Source organism: Chionomys nivalis, chromosome 2 (assembly GCF_950005125.1).
Source record: "Chionomys nivalis chromosome 2, mChiNiv1.1, whole genome shotgun sequence".
In the NCBI taxonomy this organism is placed as follows: domain Eukaryota; kingdom Metazoa; phylum Chordata; class Mammalia; order Rodentia; family Cricetidae; genus Chionomys; species Chionomys nivalis.
In genome coordinates this window covers 91,428,626-91,445,322 of record NC_080087.1, presented here as the reverse complement: position 1 = coordinate 91,445,322, position 16,697 = coordinate 91,428,626, and the positions used below count along the sequence as shown (strand labels likewise).

Genomic DNA, 16,697 nt, shown 5'->3' with positions numbered 1-16,697 from the left:
CAGGTAGCTTCCTAAGTGGTCTGACTCCAGGGAGCACCATAGCATGTCAGATTCCCTGTTTCTATCAGTAGAGTAACAAGCAAGCTCTTGTTCCAGGGAACTGCAGGGCCCATGTTCCCAACAGCAGAGAGGAGAGTCCTTCCATCAGCAGAGGTGGCCAGCTTTCTTCAAGGTCATATTCTGGAATGCACATGCTCTTGAGAGGGTACAAAAAAAACCCTGCTGTGTCCCAAGGTACATCTGTAGCCTGCATCACTGATAGAGTCAGGATGTGAGTCGTGCCCAAGGTACATCTGTAGCCTGTATCACTGATAGAGTCAGGATGTGAGCCGTGTCCCAAGGTACATCTGTAGCCTGTATCACTGATAGAGTCAGGATGTGAGCCGTGCCCAAGGTACATCTGTAGCCTATATCACTGATAGAGTCAGGATGTGAGCCATGTCCCAAGGTACATCTGTAGCCTGTATCACTGATAGAGTCAGGATGTGAGCCGTGTCCCAAGGTACATCTGTAGCCTGTATCGCTGTTAGAGGCAGGATGTGAGCCGTGTCCCAAGGTACATCTGTAGCCTGCATCACTGATAGAGTCAGGGTGTGAGCCGTGTCCAAGGTACATCTGTAGCCTGTATCGCTGTTAGAGTCGTGTGTGAGCCGTGTTCCAAGGTACATCTGTAGCCTGTATCACTGTTAGAGTCAGGATGTGGAGGGAGCAGATGAGTAGGTAAAGATCACAATTGGGGAGGGTAGGGTTGAGGATCAGACAAGCTACACACATGTATTCCAGTTTCCCTCCTAAGAACAATAAGATTCCACTTAACTAGGACAGAGCCTCTGGGAGCTTGGCTCATCTCTGGTGCGTTTAACTAGGGACAAGTAGCTTGTTTCCTTATCCACTGGCCCCACCCACCAAGGATCCCCATAAAGGGTTGCAGGAAGGCAGGATGTGAGGAGACACAGTTTGAAGAGCTCACCCCTGTTTGTCACTTCCTTGGACTGACCACTTTGCTTTTCCTGGCTGAGGCCTGCTGAGTTCTGTCTGTTCAAGCTGAGTTCTGTCTGTCCCACGCACTGTACTTTTCAAAGTGTCCCCTGCTTCCTGGAGATGCACTCTCTTTTGGAGCCACAGAACACATATGTTTTTCACTGTTCTTGCAAGGCGATCCCTGTTAATGCTGAACCCCAGCAGAGAGGCAGCCCCAACGGATATGAAAACTACACATAAATGCACTCTGGTGGGCAGAGAGGCTCTTCCTTCTCTTTAATTAGGAGATTGATCGGTAACATGGCTGAAAAAACTCTGCCTGTTGACCATATTCCTGGATGGATGGTAATCAATGATGCTAATTTTCAGCACATGATTTCCGCACTAGGCACTGATCGGAAGGGATAAAGCTGTGTGGTGGATCACGGTGTGAGATCTAGGAAAGACACACACTCAAAGGGTGTCCAGGAGGTTTGCTTTTACCCACCTAGCTAACAGGTAATGAAATGGGGAAACATTCCTTGTAGCTGGTCCTGAAGACAGATGTTTAAAAGTTGTTCCCTTGTCACATGAATGACCATTTATGCTCTCTGGGTTCCAGTGACAAGAAAATGACAGTGCAGAGCTGGCAGGAGCCTCTGCCCCTTCTGATCCAGATGGGAGCCACCTCCTCCTTCCACCCTTTGTACCTTTTCTTTCCCAAGCCCTATATTTTGTCATCCTTGAGAGAAAACTTTAAATTGAAAGGTGGCAATTGAGGTATCAAATACAGAAAGTCAGAAATACCAGAAATAGTCAACAACAAAGGCAGCATCAGGATTTTAGCCGGAGTGCTGACCAGCCATTGTTCTGAGTGTGCATGCGTGCATGTTTGCGTGTGCGTGTGTGTGTTGGTCTAAGAGAGGCTTTCATAGCTGTCACTTTCATGAGAAATACTTATGGGCTGAGGGCAGATGTGGGATGTTTTGACAGGTGGTCAGTAAATGGATGGGGAAGGCCTATTGCTCCAGGGCAATGATCTGGAACTTGAATGTCGCCCCCCCGCCCCCAAGGCTCATTCCATGTCTTAAAGCCTTGGTCCTTAGGAGTAGGGCACTAGCAGGAAGTAACAGAACCTTTAGGATGTGGGGACATGGGAGAAGTTAGGTCATAAAGAGAAGTGTAAGACCCTGGCCTCTTACTGACCTTCCTTGCATTGTGGCTTATGAGATGAGCAGTGATTTCTGTCTCTGTCAGCATACATGCCGTAAACACAAAGCAGTGGGGCCACCTGACCTGGAATGAAAACCTTAAGAGCCCTGAGCTAAACACTGAACTAAACACTGAATACATACATATATGTAATATATATGTATAATTTTATTGGTTTTTAATATTTTGAAGACGTGAATGAATCCATCACATTCATTAACAATATGCCAAAAGGAAGGATGTTTGAATAGCTTAATGTGGACACATCTTCTTAATTGAGGTTCCCTTTTTTCATCTGACTTTAATTTGTGTCAAGTTGACATAATACTAGCCAGTACAGTCTTGGTCTTTATCACAGCAACTGAAATGAAACTAAGACTCTATGCATCTTGAGTATAGAAAAAAGGCAAGAATTTTATTCTAAAAGCATTTTCAATAAACTCATAAAAATCTGCCTAAAATCTTGGGGAAGATAATCCAGTTTGTGTACTGAGGTATTATTACTATCGTGAATAGCAAAGAGAGGAATGCAAGGAAAGGTCTCCCCATGTATCCATATATTCAAAATAATAACTATATAAAAACAAATGTGACATTGAAAGATGGAAGAGGGAAATACCAAGTGGTACGTAATGGGAGACCCATCAGAATAGCATAAAATTGAAAAATCAGGAGGGCTTTGAATAATATATTTCATGCTGTGAAAGACAACTTGTGACCTGTTAAAGTGTAGATAGCAAGACTCCTACCATAACTTTAGTGGAAAGAAAGCTTTCCATGATAGAAACTGACAAAAATAATTCATGGTTACTAATAGAAGAAACTAGAAGAAAAAAAAGTCATTCATGGTCACTATATAGAAGAAACTAGACTAAAAACCATGCCATACTTACGATGGCAGGAATCAATATTGTGAAATAGGCTATCAAGTTAGTCTGAATAGTAATCTTAATCAAAATTCAAATGCCATTCTTCCCAGGTATAGAAAAAACTGAGCATTCATATGGACACACAAAATACCCAGGATACCCTAATTAGTACTGGGCCAAAACATTAGTGCTGGCAATATCCCTCTTTCTGACATAAAGAACAACAGCAACAAAATCAGAATAGCAGTGGTACAAAAACATTAATGGCTGGAGCAGAGGACTGAGATATAGACCCACACAGCTACAGAGAACTGATTTTTGACAAAAAATATCAGTCATAGGCCTTGCAGAAAAATAAAACAGAATCCTCAACAGTTGTTGTTGGGGAAAGTGGATGTTCACTAAACGACGAATGAAACTAGATACCTATCTCTTACCCTGTATTAAACTCAAGTCCAAATGCTCCTAAGAATTTAATTTAATACTTGAAACTGTTAGAGGGGAAAAAAACACTTTTAATACAGAACCAAACAAGGACTGATAAAACCTCTGTCATTCAGGAAATGATGCCAACTATTAGCAATTGGAATGTCATGAACTTAAAAATATGCCAAGCAAGAGAAGCAGTCAGTGAGGTGGCAGCACACGGAATGGAAAAAAGGATTTAGTCTTCTACATCTGATAGAGGGCTAATATCTAGAGTGCAGGGAAGTTAAAGAAAAAAAAATGACAACCTAGTAAATAACTGAGGTAATGAATTAAAAGGTAGTTCACAAAAGATTACATTCACCTGGCCCCAACACACACACACACACACGTTCAACCTCAGTGGTCATCAAAGAAACACAAATTAAAACTACATTGATATTCATCTCACCACAGTCAGAATGGCACCAATTAAGTCAAGAAGTGGTAGACCGTATCAAGAACACAGACTGAAGAAACACAGTAAGGACATAAGCCATTACATCAGCTACAGGTGTTATAACAGGCCTCCAGACCTTAGCACAACCAGTACCATGTTTTAGACATCATTCTGACCTTAGAATGTAGGCCCAGTATCTGCTAGAATGGGAACAAAGACCTAATCCTCAAAGACATAGTCAATAGTTCCAGGATCCAGGAAAGTCCCTAAATGTACTAGTCTTGCTTTTTGGCTTCTATAGTTCAGCTACTCAGTAACTATTCTTGTTAACTAAAGTGTGTGAACCCAGGAGATAGTTTTTGTGCTTAGAAGATCAGAGGCAGTAAGGCTCAGGGCTGCATCATTTGTGCAAATTTCCATGCAGCTGCTGGCCAGAAATATAGCCTTTCACTCAGCTTTTAGAGTGTCCATATGGGCACAGATTGTGACTGCAGAGAGTGGACCGAGAGGTGAATGACCAGCTCCCCAGCTGGACAGCCCAGTTCCTAGGCCCTAGGCACCAGGGCAGAACCCCAGGCCCCTCCCCCATCTGCATCAGCTTCACCAGCTGGCCAGCAGGCAAGCCTCCTGCAGGCAGGCTGATCCAACACCTCCCCTATCAATCCAGTTCTGTAACCTACAAGTCTCACTTCATCCAACACCCACCCATTCCCCAGAGACCTCAGCCAGGTCCCTGAGACACAGACAGTGGTTACACAGAGTGGACCAAGAGCAGCTCACTAAGACACAGACAGAAACTGCAATAATTGGTCCAAGAGAGGATCCCTGAGATACAGATACCAAATGCAAGAATTGGACCAAGAGGCAAAGAAGCTGCTGACACCAATTGGAGGAAGAGATGGGTAGGCACCAATGCAAAAAATTCATTCAACAACCTAAAAAGCAACATGGTGACAACAGAACCCAGTGATCATACAACAGGAAGACCTAATCACCCTAACCCAGAAGAAGCAGGAGAAAATGACTTTAAATGTAACTTTATGAAGATAATATTAAGAGGAAATGAAAAATTAACTTTAAGAAATGGAGAAAAAGACCAAAAAAATTGGTAGAAATCAATAAATCTTATAGAAAGCCAAGAAACAGCAAGGAAAAAATAATCAAACAGGTGAAATAAACAGTTCAAATACTTCAAACCTTGAAAACTGAAATAGAGGCAATAAGGAAAACACAAACCGAGAAAATTCTGGAAATGGAAAATTTTGATAAATGAATAGGAACTATGGATGTAAGAATAACCCAGGATACAAGAGATGGAAGAGAGATCTCAGGCATTGAAGATACCACAATGGGTATATGCCCAAGAGTGGCATTTCTGGGCTCTGAAGAAGGTTGATTTTCAATTTTCTGAAAAACCAACATACTGATTTGCAGAGTGGTTGTACAAATTTGCATTGCCACCAGCAATGGAGGAGTGTTCCCCTTACTCCACATCCTCTCCAGCATAAGCTATCACTGGTGTTTTTTTTTTTTTTTTTTTTTTATCTTAGCCATTCTGACTGGTAATGATGGTATCTCAGAGTCATTTTGATTTGCATTTCCCTGATGGCTAAGATATTGAACATTTCCTTAAGTGTCCTTCAACCATGTGAGATTCTTCTATTGAGAATTCTCTGTTTAGATCTGTACCCCATTTTTAAATTAGATTATTTAGTATTGTGATGTCTAATTCTTGAGTTCTTTTTTTTTTTTTTTTTTTTTTTTTTTTTTTTGATTTTCGAGACAGGGTTTCTCCATAGTTTTTTGGTTCCAGTCCTGGAACTAGCTCTTGTAGACCAGGCTGGCCTTGAACTTACTGAGATCCGCCTGCCTCTGCCTCCTGAGTGCTGGGATTAAAGGCGTGCGCCACCACCGCCCGGCTTGAGTTCTTTATATATTTTGGAAATCAGTCCTCTGTCAGATATGAGGTTAGTGAAGATCGTTTCCCATTCAGTAGGCTGCCTTTTTGTCTTATTGACTATGTCTTTTGCTTTACAGAAGCTTCTCAGTTTCCACAGGTCCCATTTATTTATTGTTGCTCTCAGTGTCTATGCTACTGGTGCTATATTTAGGAAGTGGTCTTCTGTGCTTATGCCTTGAAGGCTCTTCCCACTTTCTCTTCTATCAGGTTCAGTGTGGTCAAATTTATATTGAGGTCTTTAATCCATTTAGACTTGAGTTTTGTGCATGGGAATAAGCATGGATCTGTTTGCATTCTTCTACAGGTTGACACCCAGTTATGCCAAGACTATTTGTTAAAGATGTTTTCTTTATTCATTGTATAATTTTAGCCTCTTTGTCAAAAATTAGGTGTTCATAGGTGTGTGGATTAATATTTGGGTCTTCATTTGCATTCCATTGGTCAACTTGTCTGTTTTTATTTCAATACTAAGCTGTTTTCACTACTGTAGCTCTATAATAAAGCTTGATGTCAAGGATGGTGATGTCTCTGGATGTTCCTTTATTGTAGGTTGTTTTGGGTATCCTGGGTTTTTGTTTTTCCATATGAAGTTGATTATTGTTTTTTCAAGGTCTGTGAAGAATTGTGCTGGGATTTTGATGAGGATTGCATTGAATCTGTAGATTGCTTTTGGTAGGATTGCCATTTTTATTATGTTGATCCTACTTATCCAAGAGCATGGGAGATCTTTCTATTTTCTGGTATCTCCTTCAGTTTCTTTCTTCAAAGACTTAAAGGTTTTATTGAACAGGTCTTTCACTTCTTTGGTTAGTGTTACCCCAAGACATTTTATGTTATTTGTGGCTATTGTGAATGGTGATATTTCTCTGATTTCTTTCTCTGCTTCTTTATCCTTTGTATATAGGAGGGCTACTGATTTTTTTTTTTAGTTAATCTTATATCCTGCCACATTACTAAAGGCATTTATCATTTGTAGTAGTTCCCTGATAGAGTTTTTGGGGTAACTTATGTATACTATCATATCATCTGCAAATAATGAAAGTTTGACTTCTTTCTTTCCAATTTGTCTCTCTTGATCTCCATTTGTTGTTTTCTTGCTCTAACCAGAACAACTTCAAGAACTCATAGGAGCTTTATTTGTAATAGCCAGAAACTGGAAACAACCTAGATGCCCCTCAACCAAAGTATGGATAAAGAAAATGTGGTACATTTACACAATGGAGTGCTATTCAGCGGTAAAAAATAATGACTTCCTGAAATTTGCATGCAAAAAGAATGGAACTAGAAAAAAAACCTGAGTGAGGTAACTCAGACCCAGAAAGATGAACATGGTATATACTCACTTATAAGTGGATACTAACTATAAAGCAAAGAATATTGAGCCTATAGTTCATGACCCTAGAGAAGGTAAGTAACAAAGTGAACCCTAAGAAAAACATATATAGATCCACCTGGAAAGGGAAAACAGATAAGTTTGCCTGACAAAATTGGGAACATGAGGGTGGGGAGAGTAAGGAGGGTGGAAGGGGAAGATGAGAGGAGAAGAGGAGGGAGGAGGAGAACTTGAGGGAACAAGATAGTCAAGATGGAGGAAGGACAGAGATGAGAGCAAGGAAAAAGATATTTTGATTGAGGGAGCTATTATGGGGCTAGCAAGAAACCTGGCTCTAGAGAAATTCCCAGGAATCCACAAGGATGACCCCAACTGAAACCCTAAGCAATAGAAGAGAGGGTGCCTGAACTGGCCTTGCCCTGTAGATAGACTGATGAACATCTTAAATATCACCATAAAACCTTCATCCAGCAACTGATGGAAACAGAGGCAAAGACCTGCAGCATAGCACTGGACTGAGCTTCCAAAGTCCAGTTGAAGAGGGGGAGAAGTGAGAATATGAACAGAGAGGTCAAGACCATGATGGGGACATCCACTGAAACAGTCTACCTGAGCTAATGGGAGCTCACCAACTCCAGCTAGACAGGAAAGAAACCGCATAGGTCCAAACTAGTCCCTCTGAGTGTGGCTGACAGTTGTATGGCTGGGGCAGACTGTGGGGCCATTGGCAGTGGCACCAGGATTTTTTCCCTACTGTTTGTATTGCTGTTTTGGAACCTATTCTTTTTGGATGGAGATCTTGCTCAGTCTAGATATAGTAGGGAGGGCCTTGAACCTGCCCCAAAGAAATGTGCCTCACCCTCTCTGAGGAATGGATGGGGTGGAGTGGGGGGGGGTGTAGGTGAAGGGAATGGGAGAAGGGGAAGGAGTGGGAACTGGGATTGGTATGTAAAATACAAAAAGATAGTTTGTTTTCTTTTTTTTTTAAAAGATGAATTAAAAAAACCCACCACCACCACCACCAACAAAAATCCCAGAAACTTTAAAAAAGGAGTTGGGGAAGGTGAGGATCTGCCACCAGTGCTGCTGTGTCTGCAAAGTCCGTGCTATAAATTCCCATATGCAGCACTCCTGGCTCTTCCTAACCCAGGTTGCTGTTTCCCAAAGTGGTGGTTTCAGAAGGAAGACTCCAGATTCAGCTCCCAGCATCAGTGTAGTGTTTGGGCTGCTGTATGTCTGGGCATGCTAAAGAGAGGAGTGGTGGTGAGTCTTGGTTTTCATTGCATCCTCATAAGTATCAAGTCATTGATAGTACAGTGGTCATGCCTTCCATGTTGTTATTCTCTGTTCCAGGCTTGGAAATGGAAGGGAAGCCATGAATTCTGAAAGACTGTGGATGGGAGCAGTTAATGACCTGTCCCCAATGATAGGTAGTGTCCTCCTCTGGGCATCCTAGGTGCAGGCATTGCAGAGTTCTGGGCTCTGCAGCAGACAGAGTGTCTGACCTGAGATGTCAGTCAGTCCCAAGGACGTCTCCATTCCCACCACTGAAAAGGAGTCAAGTAAGAAGTCAGTGCCTGGCAAGTGAGATGCTCTCCTCCTTTCAGTGCTCCTCAGCACTGAGGCCCCTACAGCAGTGGGGAAGGCATTGCTATGAGCTCTGCTTGAATAGCAAGGGGTAGCACCTCTGTTTGGAGACAAGTAGCAACTACGTTATTTCTGGTGGCCATGCAGTGTCATGCTTTCTCTGATGTCTGTGTGGTGTGTGCATGCTTAGTGATCATGAGGATGTTACAGAATTCCCTTGATGTGTGGTCCTCCCTTGCCCTTCTCTCTGTCTTTGAAACAGCGCCTCTCCTTTCCTTGCAACTTTGCTACTTGGCAGGTGGTCTGGCCCATAGCTTCCGAGAATTTACCCATCTTTGCCAGCTTCTTTCAGTTTATGCATTACCTCATACTGACCCAGAAGGCTGGCTTTTCATCTGGGTTTAGGTGTCCAAACCTGTTTCCTCACACCTGAAAAGCAGCAGTTCAAAAATCTAAGATATCCTCCAGTTCCACATTTCCCAGACTTCTCACAAGTGATATGAAAAGTTTAAAAAGGTGAAATCTTGGACTTGGCTGTGACTTGTAGTAGAGAAAAAGTCTACATGATCATGACCTTAGGTCACCTCTGAAGAACCACAGCAAAGGAGAGAGAGAGAGAGAGAGAGAGAGAGAGAGAGAGAGAGAAAGAAAGAAGATATGCCTCACTTGGCAGTTGTACACAGGCCACAACAGACTCTCACTAAAACTTTAAGTGTTAGAGAATGTCACAACAGGAATTTGGAATCTGGGAGGAACACTTACTCCAGAAAAAATTCTGTGCTGCAGTGCTCTGGAGTAGGATTTCAACACATTGAAAATCAAGTGTTACCAAAAAGTAAAGTCCTTGATGTCCTCCATAGCTCTGAGGCATAGATTAGGAAGAGATGATTGTAGTGTGTTGGTACATGGGACTGATTAGCTTGGGCAATGACATGTATGCCTGAAGTATGGTCCTTGGACACGTCTTAATGAAGGATGGATGTCATTCATTATCTGTATTCTCCCTCATTACAGAGAATGAATTTTGGATGGTGAGCCTGAGCCAAAGCTAACATGTCAGGACTCCCATTCTTCCTCTGTGTGCACATCCACTTCTGAAATGTAGAGCTGTGTCTCTTCTGAGGGCTGATCTCACCCCTTCCCTTCTGGCTTTACTTACTTAGAAGACCGGTGACTGGCATGGTTTGAGCAGACGTGGGATAGTAGATAGCAGAGGTGGAGAAAGGTGTTTGGACGTTCACTGACTGAATCTCCTGTAGTGCCATCACCATCTTTAGCTGTAGGCCAGAGGCCAGATTCGTGAAGTAGGACTCAGAGCTGTTGACCTACAGGTACTGCCCAATTTCTGCAGTCACCAGAGAGTGCAGGTTTTGTGGTTATTGTAATAGAATTGACTTGCCTCCTGGTAGGAAGGTGTCAGGCTGTATCCTTAGTTTGGCAGCTGTGGTGGTGTGACCTGGAAAAGGATGGCAGACAGTGTTGGATAGGATGGGACTAAGGCGTTGGGATCTAAAATATTATCACATGGAGCTTGTAGACAGGGAGGAGCCTGTGGTATTCTGGTCAGTGATAGTTACAGGGGCATGCGGGAATGGAGTTTCTCTCCTGTCAGTGCCTCCTGTGAGATCCCAGTGGAGAACACCTGGATAGGAAAATGTCGAAGCAGAGATCTGGTTCTGGTCAGTCGGCTCAGTCAGCACAGTCAGCATGGTCGTACCAGCTCGTTGGTAAAGACAGGCACTGTCCGTGAGCTGCTGGCAGCATGTGCTGGAGTCTGATGGCAGGAGCCATGCTGAGCTCACAGCTGGGGTGGAGACCCTGTAGAAGTTGCACACTTTTGAGGGTCCTGCTGAGGGTGTGGCATTCCTCAGCACAGGCACAGAGGGCTGCACAGCACATTCTGTCCCAAAGAAAGGTAAACTTTACAAATGTTCTGTAGGAAACAAGAGGACAGTGGGAAATGGTGAGATGGAAGCTTTCTTGCTTCCTGTGAGAACTGTGCTGTCTCCAGGTTGTACTGTCTGGGGGAGTCCAACACCTATGTCCCCTCACATATCCCAAACAACTGGGTTCAGAATGATTCTTGTTACTATACAGGATGGCACTCATTTGATGAGCTGCCTGTTCTTCCTGTGTGGGCGTAAAATTCCTAGTTGATCTGCTTTAACCCTGGCTAGAATCTAGACACACACTGCCTCTGTCTCTGAAAAGCAGAGGGTATCATGCGTGCTTGCTATGTTTGTAGAATCCTGGGCTTCTGACTTTGTCTGCCGTGCTTGAGTCTGAGGCCGGGCTACATAGAGACCGGAGCATTTGGAGAAGGAAGGCATTCATGGGTACAGGGAGTGAGAGTGTGGAAAAGAAAACATTCATGGGACTTTTTGATTTCTGTGAGAAATAGGTTAACATACTTTTGCCTCATTTTATTGTAAGATTACAGATAATTCAGCATTTTATATGTGCATAGATAGTTTCACAAACTCTTGTAAATGTCTCACACAGTGAAGGAAAAAAATTTTAAATAATTTTTGTCATTTTTTCTGTATAACAAATTTCTCAATTAAGTCACCATACATTAGTATGGTTGTGGACTACGGATCATATTTCATGGTTCACATATACATTCATGGACACTTCACTTTGGAAGTGCTTCACCACTGCCATAACGTGTAGAATGATATCTAGCTCTCTTTCCTAAAAAGCAGTTGTCAAGCAAGTGAACTTGGTCCTTGAACACGTTCTTTGAGGTCCTGGAGAGTTAACTCATGGCCTCCTGCACCAAAGTTAGTGTTTGATTGCTGACTTTAACTCCTGGCTCTACTCTGTCTTCTTGACCCTCAGATGTGTTAGTTTTGAGCAGTGATGAGTGAAACACTGCTCTTTGAGCCTCCCTCTTGGCAGGAAACCTGAATGCCTTTGACCTCTACTCCTGGTTCTTTCTGGGCCCAGCACTCGTCTCCTCCTAAAAGCTGTCGTGTTAGCCATTCCTTGGTGCTGTGATGAAATGCTTGAGTAGTGATGGAAAGGAGGGAGTTTTTAGTTTAGCTACTAGTTGCAGAGATTTCTGAACATTGCCTAGGCACATAACTTTGAAACCAAGATTAAGTGGAATACTGGGAGTGTGTGTTTGAGGAGGCAAAAAAGCTGGAAGGATAGTGGAAGGGAAAGAGGGAGAGACGGAGACACAGGGGTGGGAGCTGGGTCTTGTTTTTCAATCAATCATGCTGATCTGTTTTTTTGATTAGAGATTTGAGGCCATTGTTCATGAATAGCTATGATTGGTGGACTTGTGCTATTTCCCAATGATTTTATAATGTTTGTTACTTTCCTTATCCTCTGTTGATCCACTAGTCTTGTAGTGCAGCTTACAGTTTTCAGTGTCCTCGTTCACGTCTTCATCTCTTTCTCCAGTGTAGATTTCCTCCAGATATCTTCTGTTGTCCTCCTTCATGACCATGAATTCCTTTAATTTTAATATTTTCTTTTCCAGTTCAATTCTTTTAATTTTTAAAGATTTATTTGGGTATGTATTTTATGCATGTAGATGTTTTGTCTGCATGTGTGGATCCCACGAGACAACAGTCAAATGGGACTACAGTCAAATGGGACAACAGTCAAATGGGACTACAGTCATACGGTTGTGATGCTGGGAATTCCCATTCGGATGCTGGGAATCAAACTCAAAACCCCTGAAAGAGCAGCCAGTGTTCTTAACTGCTGAGCTATCTCTCCAGACCCCTTCTTATTCAATTTTCAAGGATAACTTTTCTGGATATCAGAATTCGGGTTTGTATTCCTTATGTTGAAGAGTTTGGAGTGTCTTATTGCACACCTTCCTGTCTTCTAAAGTTTCTGTTGAGAAATTTGTTCTTCTTCTAATAGGCTTCTCTCTTCACTTGGTATTTGTCTGATGCAGTTTTCACTACCTTTTATATTGTTCTTTATACTTAATGTTTTAGATAATATTATCAGAGGAGGTTCTTCCTGGACCCTTTGAATTAAGCTTTCTTCTTACATCTCATGTCTGTTTGGACATCTCTTTATCTAGATGAAGGAAAATAACATTATATTGAATGTCTTTTCTGAGACTTTGGCCTGTGGCTCTCCTTATTTTATGCACATGATTCAGTAATGCGGTCCTTTCAGATGCTCTATGGTCATGCACACACTGTTCCTACATTCTTGGTATTAAATCTTTATTTATAATTGCTTAAATTCATCTTCTTTGTATTCACACCCTCATAGTCTGTCCTCCATTGTGTCTATGAGATACATGCTGCAATAATAATTCAACTTATTGAGATATTGGTCTTACTTTTTCTGTACTCTCATATCTCTGAATCCTTTGTCTCTTGACTCAGTGGCTGAGTCACTGGCTTTCAGTCAGCTGACTGTCTTTTCTTTCAAGACATTTAGAAGGTTAGTTGTGACGTCTTTACTTTTTAGATCACTATTCCTGCCTTTCTATTGAGGTCTTTTTAGACCTAATTAATTTCCTTTACTCCAATCACATCCATTACTATGGAACCATTTTGTTTCCATTGATGTACTTGGTTTTTCCGTGTGTATATTTTCACATTGGGTTTGCCATCTGGAATTGATCATTGGTTGGACCGTCAATAAATTACCCATATTCTCTGATTAAAGGTTTTGAAATATTCAAGTTGGGCTTTGTTGTAGTCTGAGGTATTGTCCCTTCCCTATGGACTGCTGGTGCAGGTCAATTGATACACTTGAAGCTCATATAGTCGGGGTATTGAACAAATCCCTAGCAACATTATGAGAATAGAATATTAACCTTAGAAGCAACCAGAACTTATAGATGACCCTGCTATCAAAATATAATAGGAACAAAAATAATTGCCCTTCCTATCTTTTGAGGAATAACAAAATGACGATAATATGATGAATGCAAGAATATTAGTTACAAGGTATAGAAATGGAAAGAAACACACTGAACAAGGTTGTAAATTGGTGTAAGTGAAATGGGGATTCTGTAGCAGAGCAAAGCAAGAAGGTAAGGGGACTTGGGAAATGTTGGGGTAGACAGAGATCAACAACTATTAAAACTGTAGAAAATGATGTGAGATTCACATAGATGAGAGGGTGGGATTAAAAAGGGGGAAAGTAAGGTATAGGTGAGAGGTACATTGGTTAGAAGTAAGAATATACAACCATGCCAGTGCTAACACAGGCCCATCATAAAGCCTAACTGAGCAATATAAAAACTAAATCAAAACTATTGAATATTTAGACAAGAGTGAAGCTTTAAAAATAGAGCAACATGAAATAAAAAGAAAATAAGCCAAGTGTAGTTGCATACACCTTTAATCATGACACTTGGAAGACAGGAAGAGGGATCTCTGAATTTGAGGTCAGTTTCATATACATAACACGTTCCAGGCCAAGGCTACATAGTATAACCCTATTTCAAAAAACAAAACAGACAAACAAAGCAAAACAAAACACACAGACAACAAAAAAAACCTAAACTAAAAAGCATCCTTTAAAATGTAAGATAAAAAATAATGTAGCATGAGTCAAATCTCTCCCTTGCTTACAGTATCAGAAATTGTCTCCCCCGTTCTTGAGTTGTCTTAGGAAATTGTCTCTGATAGTGGGTGAGACACTTGTCTGTGGCACAGGGTCAGTCCTTCCTTAGGTAACTCCTTAGGCATGTCACCTCAAAGTACTTGCCAGTGGACCAGCTACTGTTGTGAAACCTAGTGGGTTTCAGTCCCAGGCTCTGATGCAGCCCTCCGTGCCTGCCTGCGCTTGTCTTTACACTGGCTATCTTCATCTCGTAGGGCCCAGGCTGCCAGAAACCAGGTCTTAACTTGAGTTTGCTTGCTCCATCGAGCTCCTGTGGGGGCATGCACATGGTTCTGTGGGTCTCTGGGTCTCCTCTCCACATGTGGAGAAGGTTCTTTGGAATTTGGGATGTAGTTACAAAGACTTTTCTATGGGCAGAATAGTCTTCTGAAGATTCTCTCTGATCTGCTTGCACCTTGCCCTGGTGCATTAGTGTGGTAGGTCAGAAACACGGGCTGGTTTCCCAGCATCTGCTTCATGCAACTTTAAAGCTAGGGCTTGCTATCTTTGCTTCTAAAGGTTTCATTTTTTTATGTTTTGTTTATAGACCTAGAGCAGGGAGAGAAGAATTCTCCTTTCCATCACCAAGTTTGTTGTGTTTTCTAGGGTGGAGAGAGACTGGGGCATTTATGAGTATTAAGTTACTCTTTCTGTGTTTTATTTTGTGTCCTTCAGGCTGCTGTGCACTGTCAGGCTCCTTGTCTTTCCACACTTCTCATTTAGGAAGCTGTAGGTCCCGTGTCTTCTCTAGATTGGCAGGGTACTTGCCACACTGGAGTTAGGGGTACTTGCTATTTGTCCCGAATTTATGTTTTCCAATATCAGTCTCAGGTTTGCCATTGTCATAACAGGAAGCTGAGCAACAGCTCCGAGCTATCACACCTTCTGATCCCCTCAACTCTGCCCTGTGAAGCTGGAGGGTCCCGGCATTAGTCACTAATATGTTCTGCAGAGACCTTGACTCTGTGGGCAGGTCCCAGCATGGCTCACAAACTCCAGTTCAGTGCGGCCACCGCTCTAGTAGCTTTTCTCTGTCCAGATTTGGTGGCACTTTCTGGGTTTTCAGACTCTAAACTGGGGAGGTCCCTTGACAGCTAATCTCTTCATGACATTTGCCTGCCTCTGAACTATAATGAAAGGCTGTCTTAAGACCCCTTGGCAGGGGACAGCCTAACATCTCAATTTTCTAGTTGCCCATTTGGCTTTGAAACAACTTAGGGAAGTTTTCAGCAAAGGTTATTTTGTGGTGCCAGGTTCTTTGCAAGAATAATTGAGTTTGGATGAACTCCCAAGATGCCAGTTTGGCTTCCTGGTATATTGGGTGGTAGAGGAAAGGCGTGAAATAGCATTTCTGTGTCTCCAAGGCTTTAGATAGAAAAAGCAGTCTCTGAGTCTGATAATGCTTAGAGTGGCAGGAGGATGAATTAACTGATACCCAAGCTTCCCTTCACATGAAGATTTAGGGGTCTAGGTACTTAGGTACTATACTCATGTCATAATGTGAAGGTCTAGGAAACTCTTAGAGGCTGCCCTCCAGGCTGCCTGCTATAGACTGGATTGTGTCTCTTTCATTCATATGTTGAAACCCTCACCTACCATGTGATGGCCTTTGGATGTGGAATCTTTGGGAGGAAGCTTAGAAAAGCTTGTGAGAGTGGGGACTTAGTTATGTGACTAGCACCCTTATAAACAGAGACATCATCCTGCTAGCCTCACTCCCAGTGGAGGAGAGTGAGAAGTCAATTGCTGGTGAGCCAGAAAGAGAGCACAATTCTGGCTTCCTGACTTTGAACTTCCAGCTTCCAGAAATGCAAGATCATGCATGAATGTTGTTTAAGCTTGGCAATCCATGTTATTTTGTTATTGTAGCATGAGACAACTAAGATAATTTAAAGGAGATTTAGCTTGCTTATCTACAGAAGGATGTAATGGACTCTGTCAGGAGTCTCCTAGCTCTAGGTGGAAGACAGGTGCCGCCAATCCTCCTATAGTTACTTTTGTGCCTCTGTTGCAGAGGCAATTCAGGAGAAGAAACATTGATTTTGGCTTATTATTTCAAAGGGTTTGGTCTACGATCATTGTTCCCAGGTTCCTGGACAGGACACCATGGAAACTGGAGTATGCACAGAAAGAGGCTGTCTCATCGTGATGAATAGAAAAGAGGAGCACAGGAAGGGCAGGGACAAGATATCCCATGGACCCTCCAGTGGCTACTTATTTCCGCAGTGTTGAAGTTTCTAGAATTTTTTGGGATACTGCCACCAGATGGGTACCTAAGCTTTAATTTGAAAGTTGAGTGAAATTTCTCTTTTAAACCAT

General features: G+C 42.3%; 1 protein-coding gene across 1 annotated transcript in view; it reads right to left on the bottom strand.

Moving 5' to 3' along the window:
- LOC130869253 (uncharacterized protein C2orf78 homolog) overlaps positions 1-12,237 on the bottom strand; it is a 45,371-nt gene extending 33,134 nt beyond the window's left edge. Inside the window, exons 1-2 of the mRNA XM_057761261.1 lie at positions 12,111-12,237; positions 10,504-10,686 (exon numbers count right to left, since the gene is read on the bottom strand). Coding sequence (XP_057617244.1) covers positions 10,504-10,686; positions 12,111-12,237 — 310 coding nt within the window. The remainder of the gene's footprint in view (positions 1-10,503; positions 10,687-12,110) is intronic.
- Positions 12,238-16,697: the final 4,460 nt, after the last annotated feature.